Source organism: Lactuca serriola, chromosome 7 (assembly GCF_051521515.1).
Source record: "Lactuca serriola cultivar US96UC23 chromosome 7, Lser_US96UC23_V15, whole genome shotgun sequence".
Lineage (NCBI taxonomy): Eukaryota > Viridiplantae > Streptophyta > Magnoliopsida > Asterales > Asteraceae > Lactuca > Lactuca serriola.
Genome location: NC_136414.1, coordinates 87,794,280 through 87,814,908, shown reverse-complemented (window position 1 = coordinate 87,814,908; position 20,629 = coordinate 87,794,280). Strand labels below are relative to the sequence as shown.

Below are 20,629 nucleotides of genomic sequence, written 5' to 3'. Positions count from 1 at the left end.
TGGCGTTTGTAAATTTACAAGCTCCTATCGAGTTTTTTCAATGGTCGTGGTAAATTCCATTTGTTTTTAACGAATTGTAAATAGACAACTTATACAAACAACATATAAATAAACAAGGAGTTTGAAAAACCTCTACTATTATGTAGGGGTGAAAATTCTTATGACTTGTTATGGTTTTTTTTTATTATTATCATTTTTTTCATAACATTGCTCCAATTTTTTCATGGGTTATAATTAACTTCTTCATTGCAACTACTATTAATGAAATTGTCGCATTAACCCATTAAGATTCTTGATATGAAAGATGAAAATGACCTTGTTTGCTTTAGTTATTCATGCATGTTTGTCCCACCACTTTGTTCTCATATTCAACTTTCATGCATTGGGGACATTATAATTACCATTTCCTATATTTATTATAACATCAATTGGTGGGGTCCATGGATGACGTAGACACTTTTTAAACATAAATGGTGCATTTCATACTCCATCAAATCCCCAAAAAGAGAAGAAAAGTTAATCATACATATAAAGATCAACCATTTACAAACAAGAATCATTCAAGAAAAATCAATTTTACAAAATTCAATCATAGACACCAAAAAAATTGATTTACAGAAATACATGATAAAACTTCATTACTCATTTGTTCATATATCATAACAATCATCTAATCATTCATCCTATAAATCAAAAATACAAAAAAACTTACAAATACATCTCATCTCAAAGTACCTTCTTCTATGTCAAAGTATATGAATGATAACCCTAAATCATTAATTAGTCTCCCAATATATATTTTCTTTCTTCATAAAACTTTTTCTCACTCGCTTCCTTCTTCGCATTTCTTTTCTGCAAAAGTCACACACTAAATCACTCACAACATTCACATCTTGTATTTCTCTCATTAAGGTTGTGTTTGCCACATCACATGTAGCTCATAAGCTAGCTTATTTTTTAAGTTCTTTTAAATCGTCATGTTTGGCAAAGCTAAAAAGTAGCTTTTTAAAAAAAAATCTCTAATAAAGTCCCAATATTTTGAGTCAGTTTACGGTTTGGTCCCAACTTTTACTTTTTTGAACAGAAAATTTCCGATTATTTTATATTTTGCCCAAATTAACGAAAACAGTCATTTTTTTTTAAACAAAAAATGACAGATTACCGTATAAAATTAGATAATCGCGACATTTCTGTTCAAAAAATAAAAGTTCAGATTAAACCGTAAACTGACCCAAAATATTGGGACTTTATCTGAGATTTCCCTTTTAAAAAGGCTACTTAAAGTAGCTTTTCACGAGCTTTTTAAAAATTTCCCGAATACACCCTTAACTAATTATACAAAACATATTTCTTCTAAATGTCTTTCTATCTCATTTTACATCTTTCAGCTAGCTTATCAACTAGTTTTTACCAAACTGTCATTTTTTGTCAGCTAGCTTTATCAGCTAACAGCTAGCTTTTCAGCTACCAACTAGTCTGTCAGACATAGCCTAAGAGTATGTCTTATTTATTAAACACAAATACAAATTCACATGTATTTGGAAATTGGAATATAAAGATACCTCATAGATCTCATGATTGGCCTTTATTCTTTGAGCCACAGAAGTTGTGGTGATATTTTTTGGACTCTCAAGCATTTTGAAGATGCCTATACTTTTGGGAACCGAATAAGGATCATCTAACTTGCCCTATAATGCAAGAAATAACAATGTACTTTTATCATATAGGACTTTGAACTCAAGAAAATGTGTAAAAAAAAAAAAGAAAAAAAACTCACATTAATAGAAGACTTGCCCTCACAAACTGTTCCATGCACAACTAATGAGATATTGAAAGTTGTAATCTGGTCATGTCAATGAATTTGAAGCATATGAGTTAAGAAAATATAGAATCATCAACATGTTTTTTTTTAAAAAGTAAATGCAAGAAATAGCAACGTACTTTCTATCACAACATTTTGCTTCCATTTTTTTTTCTTATCAAGGCATTGTACATTGAAATTTTTGTATATTTTTCTTATGACATTATACTTTTAAATAAAAATGAATGACATTTGCTTTTTGCTATAATAGGGTAGAATTTTCAAATTACAATGTTGTAGTAGGAAGAAACGAAAGTAGACAATGAAATTTTGATTTTTGGGTCATCACAATTCCTCTATTATACGAAAGGGTATTTAAGACATTTGGTAAACACTCAGGACAAAATTTGTAAACTATGTGTCTAAGTTAATCAAATGTTGCACTATTAATGAAACACGTATTTGTTCTAATAAGTTTTCTTGGTGAAACAAGACAATCATTTCATTATTAGTTCATACGAGTTGATTAAAGGGCTAAATGCAAGAACTATCAACATACTACTTTCATTTTTTTAATTACATCATTGCACTTGTAATATTACTAATAAAAATCTATCAAATTATCATATAATGAAAATTGTTTCACATGTGGATTGTGTAATGACATTGCTATTTGTAATTAGGTAGATTGTTTTCAAAGTAGAATGTTCTAATAAAAGGAAATGAAAGTAGGATCCTATTTCTTGCATTTAATCCCTTAAAAAAAAGACCTTTAAAAAATTACATACCATGTCCTTTGTAATCTCCCATGGAGCACCAATGATGACCTCATCAACATATCGACATGCTAAAACACTAAGACTCCTTTCATGCAAATGCATAAGTGGGAAATGTGTTCCTCTTTGTTCACTACATTAAACACATCCTTTTTTTAATAATCAATATAAATTTCTTTTTTTTAAAAAAATGTGAAGTTTAATTAGTTGTATAGTATTTTACTATTTACCTCACAATTTGATCGGTATAAATACCCACAAGCAAAAAGTCTCCAAGTTGTCGAGCACTCTTCAAAATCTAGGTATGCAAAGACATGGATAATTATTGGTTATGCTTAATGCCAAAAGGGCAAAATGGTCATTTACTCACATTCAATTCATTCAGTCCAAAAACAAAGTCTGAATAAAAAAAACTTGTTGGAAGCCTTTTTGTTTGACAAACAACCGTTCTCAATGACAAAAACATGAATGTTTGAAAACAATTCTCAATGACAGAAAATTACCATTTTAACCCTGTGATGAACGAAAAAGACTGTTTGACAAATGTTCTGAATGAAAAAACTTGTCTTTTGATATGGAGGATTGTAGGGTGTTTTAAAATGAGAATGTAATAATTAATAATTAATAAAGGGGGAAACTTTTTATCTAAATACCTCAACATGTCCAGCATGAAAAAGATCAAATGCTCCATCAATATACACCACACGAGCATTTGGTCCAGGACCCTGAAAAGTCAAGAAAATAAATTAATTAATAAATTCAAGAGTTTTCTTAGAGAATTTATCAAATATATATATATTCAAATTCACAAGAGCAAGTATGAGTAAAATGAAATAGAGTAATTCATAGAAACACCTTGCTACACATCCACTTAAGTCCATGTTTTTGGATGGGGGTAAAATGGGAAACTCAACAAACTATTGGGCATTATGTAGTGGAGGGGTAGTTTAGGCATTTTCTCTAAAAAAAATTAAACATAGAAACACGTTGCTACACATCCACTTAAGTCCCCGTTTATAGATGGGGGTAGAATGGGAAACTCAGTAAACTATTCAGCATCAATGTAGTGGAGGGGTAGTTTAGGCATTTTCTCTAAAATCTTTTAAACATAGAAACACCTTGTTACACATCCACCTAAGACCCCGTTTTTAGATGGGGGTAGAATGGGAAACTCAGCAAACTATTCGGCATCTATCTAATGGAGGGGTAGTTTAGGACTTTAGGTAATTACTATAACAAAGCATTGGGCTTTTCTTGCGTTCTTTTTTAATATTATCAAGCTTTATAACCAAGTGGTGAATATAAATATAATACCTTTCCATTAGAAAATTGCACAATTCTTCTTGAAGTAGGAAGAAAACTTGAAGCATTTTTACATTTTAATAAACTCTCCACACTTTTATTCATCTCATTATGTTCCCCATTCTCCAATGATTCATTAGAAACTTGAGTCCCTTTCTTCTCCTCTATAGAAGCCAATATTCTTCCTACATACAAGAACAAAACACACACACACACACAAATACATTAAAGTACATTTCCCATATCAACAAATAAGAGGGTGTTTGGGATTTCATCTCAAAACAACTTATTGTCTTTTTGAAAAGTCAATAAGTCAAAAAAAGTGTTTGACAAAAAGAAAAAGACTTTTAAAACAACTTCTCCTCAACCCTTCAGAAAGGAGATTTTAAGAAGGTAGAATTTATAACTTCTCTAAAAAACTCCTTATGACTTTTTGAGTTGTAAATGTCAATATTTTACCTTAAAATACCCTTAAGCTAGAACACAGACTTTTAAAAAAAAACAACTTATTGACTTATTGACTTATTGACTTTTTCCCACCACAAAAACTAATCCAAACACTTTTTTAAAAACTCCTTTTCCTACCACCATAAGTCAATAAGTCTTTTTAAGGATCAAAATGAAATCTCAAACACTAAAAAAAAGGCGAAGTAATTGCTATTATGAATTAGTTGTAGTACCTACAATATCTGTACTAGAAACGCCCTCCGTACGTTTTATCTGCTTGTATCTACCAACTTTTTTTGCAAGGGCATATGCGTCACTTCCATCAGGAAGCAAGCAAGGATCATCACCATGTATGATGTAATCAATCTTATGCTCGTTAAAAAGTCGATTCATAAACTCTTCGGTAATTTCATATGGTGCATTAGCAATCACTTCATCCACCCACTTTAATCCACTAACAAGAGCCAACCTTAAACAAGAAATAGAAACATACTTTTATTTATTATTTCTTTATAGCATCCTACTTTTATTTTGTTTTTATTAAAGCTTTTCACACTAAATTATTCGGCTAAATGCAAGAAATAGTATTATAGTACTTGACTACTTTCATTTATTTGTGTATTATAGCATCCTGCTAAAATTTCTTTCTATTACATCTTGCATTGGACTTCTAATTTCTTTTTCTTGTTGGGATATTATACTTTTATATGCTAAAAAGGGAAAGACATGAAATCTTTTATCAATAGATTATAGAATAGCAACATGCTTTCATTTACTTGTGTATTACTATTACAACATCCTACTTTCATTTCTTTCTATTAGAGAATTGTACTTTCAAATTTCTTTTTTTTCTTTAACGAATTGCACTTTGAAAATCTACCCAATTCTAGCAAGATTTTCAAAGTATAATGTTGTGATAGGAAGAAACAAAAGTATATGATGCACAAATAAACAAATTAAAGAAAGTAGATTTGTTGTTTCTTACAATTTAACACTAAATTATAATTATACCTCTCTTCCATAGATAAAACGGGTGGGCCCTTGTTCTTGATGATTTCCTCATCACTTACAAGTCCAACCACCAATTCATCACCCAAAGCTTTAGCTTGTCTTAAAGCATTAGCATGTCCATAATGCATAAGATCAAAACAACCATCCATGTAAACCCTAATCCGTTTCTTTCCCCCTTTTTTCTTTTGAAGGTTTCTCAAGTAAGATAGCATATAAGGCAAAGTAGGAAACCCCATCATGCCACCAAAATAACTTGTTGATAAACCAAGCAATGCAGCTGTTAGCATAATGCCACCAAATAGATGTGGGTAGTAGTAAACCCCATCCCAATTTGTGGTATTACTCTCGAATTCCATGTTTTGGCTCCTAGGGCCTTTGAATCCCTCTTTTAATGTGGTAATTGGAGACACAAATCCTGCAAAAAGAAGAAAATCACCGAAATTGTACAAGAAGTTAAGAACTGATGAGGAAGTCGAGTGAAAAACTTGCATGCGATGTTAAAGAAACGGAAATTGGAAGTTTTTCTTAGTAGCATTGATATGAAAGATATTACGAATTGGAAGAAGGTATTGAATAATGGAGAAATTGAAACGCATTCATATATGCAAGGTATCTACTTTATGATAAGATGGGTATGAATTTGAATGACGATAATCATTCAGATTGCAAACATGCAAATTCAACAAAAGCAAGCGAAGATCATGCAAGAAAACGCAAAATAGGTCGGGGAAAGAACTACCGAATTGGGATCTGAAAAGCCTGAAAGCAGAACGAAAATGTAAGCTTTAATTACTGCTTATGATGTATAGATTCTAGGGATCTTTTCTTTTTTGCTGAAATGAATTCAGAAAGAAAGAGGGGTTGCGTTCGATTTCGTCAGATCGAATCTGAAAAAGTATTACCTTTTGTGTTGGAATTCGTGTCTCCTTGCTCTCCACCTCTCTCCCTCTGTTTCTCCGCTTATTTGAGAGGCTGAACGAAAGAAAAGGGGTTATTTTTTATATAACATGGAGTAGAGAAATTAGGGAAGGTATCAAATTCATTTTCCACATTCACATTTGAAGCTAAAACTTGCAAACTAAGAAAACTTTCAACTTCAAAATTAGAAAAGAAGTCAATTACAAGAAATCATCTTCGTACAAATCTTTGTATTTTCAACAGCTGTCATATAGTTGTTATTGGTTTGACAATCTTGTGTTAAGAGGATTCTTATATAGTAAAACTTCAAATTAAAGATATTTTAAATAAAGAGTAAACAACTTTATTACATCATATTTGTTTTAAAGCTTTCAATGGAAGCACTCTAATCTTCAATGTTTAAAAACACATAGACATGTATCTCAAATGGGTCTCAGATCGATAAATATCCTTTAAAACCGATGATTTCCTGAATAATTGCTTAAAACTTTATTAATTGATAAGTAACATCCGTTAAATAAGATAGTAGAAATGATCTCAATAGAGGGTGCGAGGAGGAGAAGTACATCAGGAAGGTGAGAACATAGCGTGATGTTAGACTTAAAAGAATTAGCCCTTACATAGGAAATGACTTGAGATATGAGAGTGTGAAAGCTTAGAATTAGAGTAGCATAATAATATTAAGATAGTCCACCTCATTTTTCTTCATTTGTGGTTGTTGGTTGGTTTTCTCCTACCAACTCTTCTTTGCCTATTACTTTCATCGTGAGTATCCAATATATGTTATCGACTTATTTCTTGGATTTACTTCCTTTACTTGTGTATTTATTCATGTTTTAATTGTTGACATGTGTAATATCCCAAAAATACCGAGTAAAAAATTCATTTTAAATAAGTCAAAACTATACATTCATTATCCCAAAAGACGGTCATAGTAGAAGTATTCTCAAAACATCATAGTGAAAATATAAACAGTCAATGCGAAATAAATCTAAAGGGGATGTGGTGCGATCAAGTCGGACCATTCCTTTTGAAACCAGAAGGTATCTGAAAACATTTCAAACATAAAACGTAAGCATAAAGCTTAATGAGTTCCCAAAATACAACATACCATACATACATATCAACTCGAAGTTGTATCAGGTCTATTTCACCCCGAGTCTATTTCAACTCAATCAATATTTTTCAACCGTACGGGTCTATTTCACCCTCAAGTCTATTTCAACTCAATCGATATATTTTTTCAACCGAATGGGTGTATTTCACCCTATATACATAAAGCATACAATCATATCAGCAAGAGTCACAAAGACAACAAACACATACAAGCATATCATCGAGTGTCACAGAGACAATTATCCTCCTATAAACATAATCCAGTGGGCCGACATTGGTGTCGTCGACCCACGAGTACAGTGAAGAGACTCACCTCAATCCTGAAGACAAGATAAATCACCAACTCGAGCCGACGATATCAAGCCTCATCTTGCTAAACATATCCATAATAAAACCCTAATTAACAATTAAGGAAAAGACTAACTCATGAAAGGTCTAGGCTCACAATTAAACCTCCTTTGAGCAAAAGACCATTTTGCCCTTCCAATACTAAGTCCAAAAGTCAAATAGGCCAAAAAGTCAACGGTCAACACTAAGTTGACTTATGTCGTGCATAACCAATCTACGCCCTGCGTAGAGCTACACCATGCGTAGTACCCCTGATCCCAAAAACTTCTATTAGCTCTTATTATAGCAAGCCAAACTCTCAAACTCCCAAATATGATCTAAATGAGTGTCTTAATGTATAAAGTCCCCGATTTTATCCATTTGCATGGTCATAAAGAGCACAATACCAAAACATAGGTCCATAAAGTTATCCGTTGCTCAAGAACTCATGCATGAATGAATGAGAGTGCCCAAGCTCTCATTTTTATAACTCAATAATCTCATAAACATCAGAAGGAGACACTAAAATGGTATATGGAGTAACCCATACTCACAAGAACCAAGATTATGGGACAAAAAGCAGAAAAAACCATGAACTAATTAGATCTAACAATACCAAAAACTAGGTCCATAAAGTTATCCGTTGTTCAGGAACTCATGCATAGATGAATGAGAGTGCCCAAGCTCTTATTTTTTATAACTCAATAACCTCATAAACATTAGAAGGAGGCACTCAAATGGTATAGAGTAACCCATACTCACAAGAACCAAGATTATGGGATAAAAAGCAGAAAAAACCATGAACTAATTAGATATAACAAAATGAACATCAAGATGCAAGCTTTATACCTCGTAGAGAATGTTGATGAAGTGCGAGGTCTGGATCTACAAAGGTTCTCTAATGGACTCCTTTATTCAAAAATGCACCCAAAAACACACTAAAAGCTCTAAGACTCACAAATGGTGGCTAGGGTTTCAAAGGAGTGATATGAGGTGATGGAGATTGGTTATGGGAGGGATCCCAAGAAGTTAGAGTCCTTATATCGAGCTCAAAACTTTTGGATTAGGGTTTTGGTCAGCAGCAGCTACGCCATACGTAACTTAATTTACACCATGTGTAGCTCATTAAAATCTCGTTCCTCATTTATCTATTATGCCATACGCCCTACGTAGGGAAGAACATCCACTTTCCAGCTCAACTTTAAACCGATGTGATTTATATGTTACAACAACTAAATTTTGGCGAAAAACATAAACCCTGAGTTCATATGCACCCTAAAGGATCTATGTTCTCACTATGATTTGAAAACAACTATTGAATATCAAGAACCTTAAAAGTACATTGCTATTTTCGAAAATACTAAAGGGTTGTTAGAAAATACATACCTTATGTTTATTGTAGTAAATAAACAATGATTCTTTCTTGACGTAGCTTCGGAAAGTAAGCACTAGGAGTCTCGTACCTCTAATGGCTCACACCCAAAACCTAGCAAGGTGGAGGCTAAAGATGAGAGGGGAGGGGGGGGGGAAGGATTTTCGTTTCTACCTCTTATAGAAAGGATGAACGAAATTATGAACCCTTAGGAGGGTTTATATAGGTGACTAAGGGAACTAGGATAAGACAGGTTTCCTTAGGATAAGCCTTATCCCTTTCCTTGCTCCCTAAGGACTCATAGACTTCCTTAATACCCAAGAAAATCCCTATAACCATTCTAGAATCCCCCCCCCCTCTTGGGAGGTTCTAAAATTGTTCAATGTTCAACTTTTAAACATTGTCACCTTTAGTCCTTCCACTTTTAATTAATCCAGTTAATTTTTGATTAATTTTTAATTAAACAATACAATTTCTAATTAATATATTATTCTCATAATATATTAAAAGATTATTTATTTTGATTTCTAATTAATTTATTAATTATATAATAAATTAATAAATCAGTCTCTCTTTCCAAATAACAGTCCAATCAATTACTAGGCTTGAGGGCAACCTAAAAGGACTTTGCTAATCATTCAAGATTATAGTAATTTAGTTATTGGCTTAGACACCTAATCCAACACAAACAACCATAACTTCTTCGTTTCAACTCCGTTTTCAACGGTCTTTATATGCACGAAAAGGTATTGAAGAGCCTACAATTCTATCTAGTTACTTTTGGCTTAAAACATGTAGAACAAAAACCCTAATCCATACAAGAATCTCGACATATAAATTTTCCCTTTCTACCCTTTGGTTCCAACATACAAATCAAGTGCTTAGATCTCATAAACATCATTATCAACCTTCAATAAGGTCTAAACTTTACTTTTTCAAAGCCCAAAGACTTTACATGACCGGATTTTGGTTCACAACCCTGAATTTAGAAATGAACTGAAAGAGGGTGCTACAACGTTTGTCATCTCATTCTTGTACACATATATTTATTTTATTAGTCATCTTATCCTGATAAACTTCACTTTAGTATTCATCATGGGATGTATGTAGGAATTTTATGCAATTTTTCCTTGATAGGCATGATTATAAAATCTTAATATTTATTTATTCACATGTATTTTTTTTCTTTTGTTGGATGTCTTCGACGGAAGCAGTCTTCCTATCTTATAGTAGGAGTTGTCGACCATCTTACCTCTCTATTACCCCCATTTATTTGGGACCGGGGTATTGTTGTTTTTAACTTTGTTAATTACGTTAGTCTAATATTGATAAAATGTGTTATCAAATAACGAGTTTGTTTTGTGATTCTATTGGGTTATTGTATATAATATTTCCTTGATGAAGATCCAACGATCGAAATATGGACAAAAACAACACCAAACTACGAATTGTAGGTTTATATCCCATATTTTGCACGATCAAGTAAGTATAGGTACAATACATAAAATATGCATAAATAAGATGAAAGTGAATATGTTAACCTTGTGTGGAGGATTGGACTTAAGATATTTATAGGTGTATAAACATCAAACTAACTTACATACCTAAGGTTGGGTGGGTCGAGTAGAAGAAGAAAGGTTTATGTTTGGTTGTAATGTTTCTCTACGTTGTCTCTTTCGGAAGTACTAAAGGACATTTGTCATAAATTCTTTGTATCGTTGCATGTCTTGTAGGTAAGTTGTACTACTTGGATGTCTTGTTGTAAATCTCTCTTCTTGTTATACCGAAATAAATAGATTGTAACGCCTATTTCCCAATATGTTATTTACTTATTTTAATAGAATGAGAAGGTGGGTTTCGGTTGGTCGCACGCGACCAGATGTTGGTCGTGGCATGTGTCAACAATATTAGCCATGACCGACCATTTAATGTGTCACGATGCGTAATCGTAACAACTCAAAACCCCTAAGTCTCAGGTTTTGGATCCTATTTAAATGCTCTAACTTTTAGGATTTTCTTATCTACACATACTTTATCTCTAAGAAACCTAGAGCTCCAAACCTAGCTCCCTCTCCTCATTTGAAATTTGTATGATGTTCTTTTGGTATGAAGTTGAAGAAGAAGCAAGTTGATTTGTTGCACTAAAAGTTAGATCTAGAGAGTATAAGCATACTTGTCATCTTTGTGCTTTACAAGTATTCAAGTTTGAATCTTTAACATGTTTGGCATCTAGATCTAGTATTTTAAGCTCATTTGGTCCCTTTTGCTTGTAATTCTTGGATTTTGGAGAGATCCATGTGTAGTAGTTGATTAGAATGGTTTTTCTTGACCTAATAAGGTGAACAGAGGACATGTTTAACCTGTTTTTGAGCCATGCAAGAATGTCCTACGTCTTTTGCTTATTTTGGATCAAGGGTTAGTGTTTAATATGTTCGGGACTTGCATGTGGATAACATTAGGATTTTTATCCATTAGCTCATAGAAGATAAAATTATAACCTTGTGACTCTTATATATGTTCTTACACGGCGTACACCAAATTACCAGAAAAATCAAGTAATAAATGACTCAACTATGTAATGTTGCCTATTGAGTAGTCAAACTGTAACGACATGTATTTTCATAAAATATCTAACATAAGATTTATGGAAAATATTAGAGTATTAACATTGTTTACGAAACCAGAGTTTCAAAAAGACTTAAAAACATTTCCAAAAAACATGTACGAGCGTCCTAACCACAGTTAAAGCAACAAGAATAAAAGCATGAAAAAAAAAATCCAATCCATGTTCTTGATGCTTCTAAGTTCACTATCTCTAAGGTTTGTTACTTGTACCTGAAATACATGGAAACAACATATAACATACAACAAGTCTTGCAAGTTATAAAATATCATGACATACATAAAACAATTTCTTATCCTACATACTTCATAAAACAATTTCTTATCCTACATACTTCACATATACAACTAGTCACATAAGTGACTATCTCGATCACATAAAGTGACCACACATCTCTACTCTTACTGGTAATCAGTTAATTGGTCCTTGTTATATCTATAGTTTCCATGCAAAAACTCTAGATAATCTTCTTTATTGGGATCCCTATCTTTTATTCAATAACATACATATGCACATAGTATCATAACTAACATTTCATCAAAACATGTTACCAGCAAGAACGTAATCTACTATCACTTACTCATATATTCATACTTTAACATTAAATCTAACTTCACGAAAGCATACTCTAATGAAGGTTATAACTCACTTAATTTGAAGAGAATAAGAACTTACTTCTAAGATTCTTTAAACCTTCCTTTAGAGAACTCCAACTCCTCCTTGGCCACAACTTATAATTCCCACATTAGGCCCTTTATATATGTTTTAAACCATTCATTGAGAGCTTATTAGAGATTCTAGCAAAAAATCTCATACTTTAGGTAAACTTTGCTTTAACAAATCTTTTGTCAATAAACTTGCTAAACTACTCAAATCTAACTTCTCAACACTTAAATCTATTAAGTTCTTAACACATATGTACCATTTCATATTTTTCCCAAAACTAGGGTTTGAAACCCTAACAATCAAAACATGGATTCAACCATGGAATCTGCATAAAAACTTTGTATTAAGCTTCCAAACACTTAATTAAACATAAATAACAAGTTATCTAAGATTAATCTTTCATATCCAACTCAAACCCCAAAACACCATTAAAACTCCAAAAGCTTGGATGAAGAAGAGGTTACATTTAGAAGATAATAGAGAGCAATCCTTGTTATCTTCCTTCTTGATCTCCACCAAACCTTCCTTCTTTTTTAACAATCGCAGAACCTCCTTTTCTCTAAGTTTGGGGGTGTTTTTATGTGAGAATGAACCTTATCGATTATTAATTTGTTCTCGAAACCTTGCCGCAGCCTGACTCTTACCACGTCGTATAGCCTTCAAGTGACTTTGTGGTCTCTCTAAATAACATCGCGATGTCAATTCTCAATAGCATCCTATTTTTGCCACCACGTTGCGGATATCCATATACCACGCTGCGGTGCAAAGTACATTGCTCTAAACTTACATCAAATTCTCACCCAAATCATTGCCTCAACCACCACACCACGACACCCTAACCACCGTGCCGCGGTAGAGCATGAATCAACTTCCATGCTCTTTTTAAATACACTTATTTCTCATATCCTATACATATTAATTCCAACTCTTTTATCCATACTTAACACATATATCATTACTTCAAACACCAAACAAAACATACAAAAGATACTTAATACCACTATACAATCCAAATATTGTCATTAGGACCAAAATGCCCTTAAACACATAATAACAACCTAAACTACTTATACAAAAATTCTAGGTTCTTACACAAACTATCAAAAGTCAAACTCAACTTGTGTACCATATGTAAAAAATAAAAATAAGAAGTCAGCTACATAGTTCTCAAATCTGAAAGACATAAACATCACATACAATCAATAAGGAATTCTAATATTAGCAATTTAACCAAGTGACCAACCCTCTTAAAATCACAAAGAAGAATTCACCCGGATAAACTATACAATACATACCCCTCCCATATTCTCTAGCTAAATCAGTGTATGAATTCTAATATTACCAACATCAAAACATAGTTGGATTTTTGGAAGAGAAAATTAACCAAAAAAAGAAGAAGCAATGGCTGACCCACAAGCCCTATAGCTGATCTCAACCCTTAAATTTTCTTAGTAGCATGCCTTAACATTTTCGTGGTTATCTTTTTTGGATTGAAAATGATTTCGATTACGATGTTGCGATTTAGGAAATATGGATTGAGGACGAGGGCATAGCGTATCTTGTGTTGTCCGGGCATCGGATGAAATCGATGTCAACAGTCAAGATAAAAGGCAGCAAAACGTATCTTTTTCCTCATTCAGTTAGTAAGACCACCGAGTTAAGGTGTGCGTTATGTGTCAGAAGCACATCAAACCATTGGCAGAGCTTTATAAGGGCAAGGGGGGCTGTGGCCCCCTAATTTTTTGTTTATAAATAGTCCTTATAGTTTTATTTTATACATTTTAGGCCTAAAAATATAAAATTTTTGCTATGGCCCCTCTCTATTTACCAATTTTTATACATATTATATTTTCAGCCCCACCGAATCAAACTTGCCCCTGCATCAAACATCCTAGCCAACCACCGAATCAGGCAAAACATCTTTTCGAACCCGATCTTTTGGAGTACCAAAAATACCATTAACCAAAAAAAAAATCATAGGGCTTAGCCACATTATCCTTTTAAATTAAAATCTACACCCGGTCGTCGGGTAGGTTCGCGTTTTGTCGGCTCTAACTTTTAGATCGAGACGGTGGTCGTACAGCGTGACTCGAAATTTCGGAGGATTGCAGGTTTCCCCCTACGCAAGACACCATCCGTTAAATATAACGTTCGAGAGAGATTAAATTCCCATTCATCAATCAAATTCGCTTTTCACAACCAAAGTGATCTAGGGTTTATCTGATTTTACAATACTGAATAGGAGAAAGAGATATGGAACGTGAGGATGAGTTGAAGCAGAAATTGCAAGATTTACAGAAGCAACTAGGGAAAAAGCAAATGTTCGAAGAGTCTGTCTCTTCAATTAGATCTCTGCTCCATCAATTTTACCCTTCCGCTTCCCCTTCTCTTCGTAAATCGGTAATTTAAACATTAACCATTTTTTTGCAGATCAGTATCTGTAATCGCTGTTTTTATTTTGTCTGTTTGTTTTGAAATTGCGTGAAGTTTAGCTTACATGATATTCAGATAATGATCAAGCTTCTTCTTCCTTCTTTTTTTTTTTTTTTTTCGTTTCCCTCTTTTGCTGTAATCTGTTTTAACGAAGTGATGACTTGTGGTTTGAAGTTTACACAAATTAATGATGAAACAGTATTATGATTATGCGATCATGATTAAACTCCATGAAATGCGCATGAACTAATGATCCTACGTGAACCTTCAATTCGCTTTAGTTGTAATCAAGGGTTGATGATCAAGCTACTCTTAAGAAATGTTTTAAGAAATTTTGGCCTTATAACCCAATATAATTAATGGATTGAAGTAAACCCTTTTGATATTTATATACATGATCTCTTGAAAACATTCTTTGAGATAACAGTCAAATACAAATTCAATCAAATGCATCACTAATACTCTTCTAACAGTCATCAATTAAAGCTATATGTATTTGAGATATTGTAGTTAGTAACCCATATTTACATCTTTCATAGCTTCTGATCTATTACTTATAAAACAAGTTATGGATGCCACAGTTTTTCACAGTCATATCTCGTGTCGCAACCATATTAAAGACAAGATACACCTCACCCGGATTTTGGAATGCTGGATTAGGGCTCTTTCTAGAAGCTGAACAAATGGTGTCTGAATCTTCTGAAAAACAACATCTGAAGACTTGCATAGTTAGAGCCCGAGAACAGTTGAGTGAAATAGATAATCAGCCTGACCAATCTGCACAAAACAGAAGACATCAAGGTCTTTTTTATTTTACCGGTTCTTGGTTGTTAAATATAGATTGGTCACTTCTAAGCAAGGGTAAAACGGTCATTTATTGCAGGGTATTTGTTTGAAGGACATTTAACTGTGGACCAAGAGCCTCCACAGCCTCAGTGGTTGGTTCAATCAAATCTGATGACAGCCCTTGCTGCTACAATGTCTCAAGCGGAAACATCTGAAAACAACACGTCAGATGGGCCCACCAATCTCCCACGAGACCTCATGGATAGACTTCAAGAGCTTATGCCCAACATATCACCCGATTCCAATGATTTACCTCAAGAAATTATCGACCAGCTTGTGGCAATGGTAATTTAGTAATTTACTGTATTTGTCATGCATTGGACTGGGACTGAGAGACCGATATCAACCAGACAAAATCTGTAACTTTTTGTTCCACCAAAAAAGATAGAACAAGGTAGGACAGGGCTCGCTCACAATATCTCATCCGTGAAAATGACGTAAATGCCCTCCTCATCCTGGTCATCAAAAATAGCCCTAGAAAGCCTGTCCAGTGTAGTTCTAAGCTTTTGTAACAAACGCAGCCTTACGGCTGCGTTTGTTATATAAGACATGACTGGACAGGCTTTGTAAGGCTGTTTTCGATGATCAGGATGAAAAGGGCATTTACGTCATTTTGCACGGATGAGATATCGTGAGCGAGTCCCTGTCCCACCTTGTTCCATCTTTTTCGGTGGGACAAAAAGTTACAAATTTTGTCTGGTTGATATCGGTCTCAGTCCCGGTCCAATGCATGACAAACACAGTATAAGGCTCTCATGTCGTGTCTGGTCCAAGGGAGGGGCGTAATGGTAATTTTATTTTATTGATGTTTATATACAGTTTCCAGAAGGGGATTCAGCAGCGAGAGCACCACCAGCAAGTAAAGAAGTGGTTGCAAAGCTTCCGGTTATTGTTATTACAAATGAGATCTTAACCAAGTTAGGAGCAGAAGCCGAATGTGCGATTTGTAAAGAGAATTTGGTGGTAAACGACAGTATGCAAGAGATGCCATGCAAACACACGTTTCATCCTCCTTGCCTCAAGCCATGGCTGGTAAATGACAATTTTTTAAATATGCAAGTAAATGACCATTTTACCCTCGAGTGTTTTGAGAATTTGTAGTTGTGTTTTGTTTCAGGATGAGCATAATTCATGCCCGATTTGTCGACATGAATTACGGACAGACGATCATGAGTATGAAAGTAGGAAGGAGAGAGAAAAGGAGGCTGAAGAAGAGAGGAAAGGAGCTGCAAATGCAGTTAGAGGAGGTGAATATATGTATGTATAAATCAAAAAAGATAAAAAAAAAAAAAAAAACTATTATTTGTGAAAATGTTAAGAGTGATATTATTTAAAAAAATAGTATTGTTGATTTGTTTTTAAGTATGAGATTATGTTATTGTTACCTTTTATTATTATCATTTTTCGTTTGTTTTTGAATGATCTTTTGATGTTTACATTGTGTATTCAATATTTTATTTATGTTTAAAAAATAAACTAAAGAAATTGTCTAAATGCAAATATACAAATTCATTAAAAATATAAATTTATCTATGTTCTCATATAATAATGAATTTAAAAAAAGTGAAGATTTATGATAACAAATAGAAACAAGGTTTCTTCAATCGAGAATGTGACTTTTACGATTAATTAACTAATTGTATTCTTAAGAAATTATGTTACATCCAAATATCTCATTGTGAAATAAGATATGTATTTGTTCAATTATCACTGTAATCTCAAATGAACCGTATGTGCCGTTATTAATGTATGTATTTATTAAAATTGTATGGTATAAAATCAAGTGGACCAATTTGATTAAAATCAACACGTTCAATTTATTCCATTTAGATTCGTAGGCTACAACTCCAATGTTTGCATGCATGCCATGCCATACACATATAAACCATGACATGTGATTTCATTAATTATGTAAGAGAAAAATGTATAAATACGTATGGCTACCAAACCTATTATTGAAACAATTAAAAAATTACGATGAGAAAATAAAATATAGAGGCATTATATTGTATGCTTACTTTTATATACAAAAATAACAGTAACTTTAACGGAAGTATTAATAAGATTAAATTACTTATAAAACTAATGTATTTCTAGTTAAGTTTTACTTTTATAAATATATGTCAAGAATAGCACTTACGAATATATTTCATAAGCTTGTCATCATCTTGATGGTTTTGTTCGTTTTACTGACGAGGCTAAGGACATGGCTGGAGACATTGTTGGCATTTTAAAGTCTTCTACCAAGGAGCCTGAGACCAATGTAACCGTATGGTATGGTATTGGACGACAAGCACCTTGATCGTGTCAAAAGAACATATCTTTACCGTAAAAAGAGTATTATTCATAGTTGTCGTATGACTTTCTCTCAAAAGTTGAAAACATTTTTGTTAGGAATTAAAGCGGATAGAACACGAAACCGCAAGCACATAGAGACACATTATTTATATGGTTCGGTTAAAGTGACCTACGTCCACGAGTAGGAGTAGAGTATTCTTTATTCACGAGTTCTCAAACATAGGTTACAAGTACAATTCAACAAAGATCCGCCTATTTACTAGAATTCAAGATACAAAGAACAAGACCCGTCAATGACCTAGCAGACATCGCAATTTATAGACTAGGGATCAGACTTAAAACCCTAATGGGCCACATCCATCAATCCATAGGCCCATGAAAGGTATCAACCAATCACAATACACCATGCAACTGCTTCTAAAACCTTCAACCTTGAGAGACATTGCATAAGCATCAACTACACACATGATGGACCTCAGGAGCCAATATGGCTCATCAGGATTCACCATGGCACATCATGATAGTGTATCTGCCACCATAGTGGCGCATCATGCCATTTGGGGCATCCACATCGAGTACCTTCAACTTTATAGTAACCTTGGAAAACCTTGAATACCCTAACATACCTCACAACTTGAGTGGCTCATCAAGAACCATAATGGTGTACCATGAACACATGTGTCGCGTTATGCCAACTAATGGTGCATCATGATGCACAAGTGGAACATCATGATCATTAGTAGTGCATCCTTGCTCCAGCAAAACATCAACAACACATCATCACTTCAGAGCACATAAGGACAACCAATAGTGGCACAAATTGCACCAATATGATGCACCTTGATTATATGTGGTGCATCTTGTCCAAAGGTGGTACACCTTCTTCAAAGTGGCACATCCTCCTTCAAGGCGCACTTGAAGATGATCCATTCCCATCTTAGATACTTCAATCTTACTCTAAATGCTCCGGTATGATCCCTGATGCTCACACGTTCAACCAAGTGCTCTATTGACCTTCCATATGATCCATTGAGTTCTAGATGCTCCATTAAATATATATATATATATATATATATATATATATATATATATATATGCTTCATTGAATATCTAGATGCTATATTGAATTGTAATATGCTCTGACTCTCATTTTAGGTCTTCACATTTAACAATCTTCATATTGAATTGAGCATTCTTTGAATTCCTCCAGAAACCAAGAACTTCGTCTCCCATCCTGTCATCTTGCCCCATAGGGACTTAACTGTTGTGTTTTATACAAACAATCATATGTGTGCATGCAACCCTAATTTGGATCTATGTTTTCACTATTAGACATATAACAAATGAGCACGAAAGGAAACCCTAGCATGCATCTAATATTTCGAAAACCACAAACAAAAGGGATTAGAATGCATACCTTTGTTGCTATATAGTAATAACAACTAAATCTTGAAGTTCCTTTGCTCTTGAGAACAAGTACCACAAATGTAGTACCTCTAATGGCTCACAAACACACAAGAGTGAAAAGATGAATATGAGAGAGAGGAGAGAATGTAACTAGCTCTAGAAATCGTCTCTTCTAGGGTTTCTCAAGGGTGGGATGAATTCTTAAGCCTAGGGGGTCTATTTATACTTGAGGCCAGCTAGGGTTTTAGGGTGGAAACCCTAATCCCTTAGCTTAGGGCCTAAGCAAGTCCATGAACCTCCTTGCATTAGGCCTTGGATGAAAACTCCTAGATCCTTCTAGGATTTTCGGCCTAGCCCTAACAAGGGTGATCCAATGGCCCAAAGCCTCAACTATCAAATAACTACAAAACAACCCCTATAATTTTAATCAGTTCCTTTAATCCCAAAATTAATTCCAAATTAATTTCTAATTAAATACTAATTAATAATATGATTCCAAATTAATATATTATTCATATAATATATTAATAAATCATATTTATGCCCTAATTTATTATTCTTAATAATAAATCAGCCTTTCTCCTCAATAGTCATCCTGTCTAGTCACTAGTGTGAAGGCAACCCAAAAAGACCATGCTACCATCGAGTCAAGTACATCCCATTGATAGTTATGGGCTTATACACCTAATCCAACAGTCTCCCACTTGGATAAGTCTATTAACTATAACTACCAATGTAACTTCAAAATCCGATTAGCAATCGTAGCTCTCAATAGCTGCTGTCGAACTCTGACCTAGTCAATGACACGTCCTTTAGATAAGGGATCATATAGTCCTCCATTCTCAAGATATCGTGTGGACAAATACATGGAACATAGTCATACTTATTGTCTAACAGTTTGTTTCTCGATCTCTGATTTTTCTGACATAGAACTTGAATGAACACATTAATTCAGTCCTGACCGAGCCCGACACATAAGTCAAACCAAATCATCGAGGGGCCCAAGATATCGCTTTTACCCTCGTAGGATAAAAGGAACAGATAAACTTCGACTTATATTCTTGTACTATTTACTCATCAAATCATACATAATAATGTGTTTTATAACATCAAGCTACTGATGCGTTTACGCATTATCAATGCACAACCGACTCGTAAACAACAACTTATATATCTAGGTTTAAAGACTATATGATATTATCATCTCACAATCACTCGTGATTAAATTCCATGAAGTGATTCACGTGAGTGCGGGTTTAATCCAATACTCAAATCTTATTTCAGGA

General features: G+C 33.7%; 2 protein-coding genes across 3 annotated transcripts; one reads left to right on the top strand and one right to left on the bottom strand.

Annotated features, from left to right (window-relative positions):
* Window positions 1–542: 542 nt before the first annotated feature.
* Window positions 543–6,397, bottom strand: LOC145061729 (ethanolamine-phosphate cytidylyltransferase-like). 2 transcript variants are annotated; one of them, XM_079009274.1, is made up of 11 exons: window positions 6,240–6,347; window positions 6,077–6,096; window positions 5,338–5,752; window positions 4,560–4,795; window positions 3,892–4,064; window positions 3,231–3,302; window positions 2,808–2,875; window positions 2,590–2,710; window positions 1,778–1,843; window positions 1,563–1,688; window positions 543–852 (listed from the first exon to the last, which is right to left on the bottom strand). In XM_079009274.1, exons 3-11 carry the CDS (start codon window positions 5,691–5,693, stop codon window positions 781–783), a joined length of 1,290 nt encoding a protein of 429 aa, XP_078865400.1. In that variant the 5' UTR covers window positions 5,694–5,752; window positions 6,077–6,096; window positions 6,240–6,347; the 3' UTR covers window positions 543–780. The 2 variants fall into 2 exon arrangements, with proteins under 2 accessions (XP_078865400.1, XP_078865399.1); XM_079009273.1 differs by lacking the exon at window positions 6,077–6,096 and having other exon boundaries at window positions 6,240–6,397.
* A 7,990-nt stretch (window positions 6,398–14,387) lies between these two features.
* On the top strand, window positions 14,388–17,057 carry AIP2 (RING/U-box superfamily protein). The gene is made up of 5 exons (XM_079010482.1): window positions 14,388–14,759; window positions 15,374–15,593; window positions 15,676–15,923; window positions 16,458–16,670; window positions 16,756–17,057. The coding sequence occupies exons 1-5, from the start codon at window positions 14,613–14,615 to the stop codon at window positions 16,903–16,905; spliced, it is 978 nt and encodes a 325-aa protein (XP_078866608.1). The 5' UTR covers window positions 14,388–14,612; the 3' UTR covers window positions 16,906–17,057.
* The last annotated feature ends 3,572 nt before the right edge of the window (window positions 17,058–20,629 follow it).

Bases quoted from the DNA above. Each gene is read 5' to 3' on its own strand.
- LOC145061729 (XM_079009273.1), bottom strand. From the start codon at position 5,693: ATGGAATTCGAGAGTAATACCACAAATTGGGATGGGGTTTACTACTAC. The intron at 2,876-3,230 runs GTATTTAGATAA...TTGCATACCTAG, and splicing joins TTCATGCTGGACATGTTGAG to ATTTTGAAGAGTGCTCGACA. The intron at 1,844-2,589 runs GTATGTAATTTT...TGACATGACCAG, and splicing joins GGGAGATTACAAAGGACATG to ATTACAACTTTCAATATCTC.
- AIP2 (XM_079010482.1), top strand. From the start codon at position 14,613: ATGGAACGTGAGGATGAGTTGAAGCAGAAATTGCAAGATTTACAGAAG. The intron at 14,760-15,373 runs GTAATTTAAACA...TGGATGCCACAG, and splicing joins CCCCTTCTCTTCGTAAATCG to TTTTTCACAGTCATATCTCG. The intron at 15,924-16,457 runs GTAATTTAGTAA...GTTTATATACAG, and splicing joins TCGACCAGCTTGTGGCAATG to TTTCCAGAAGGGGATTCAGC.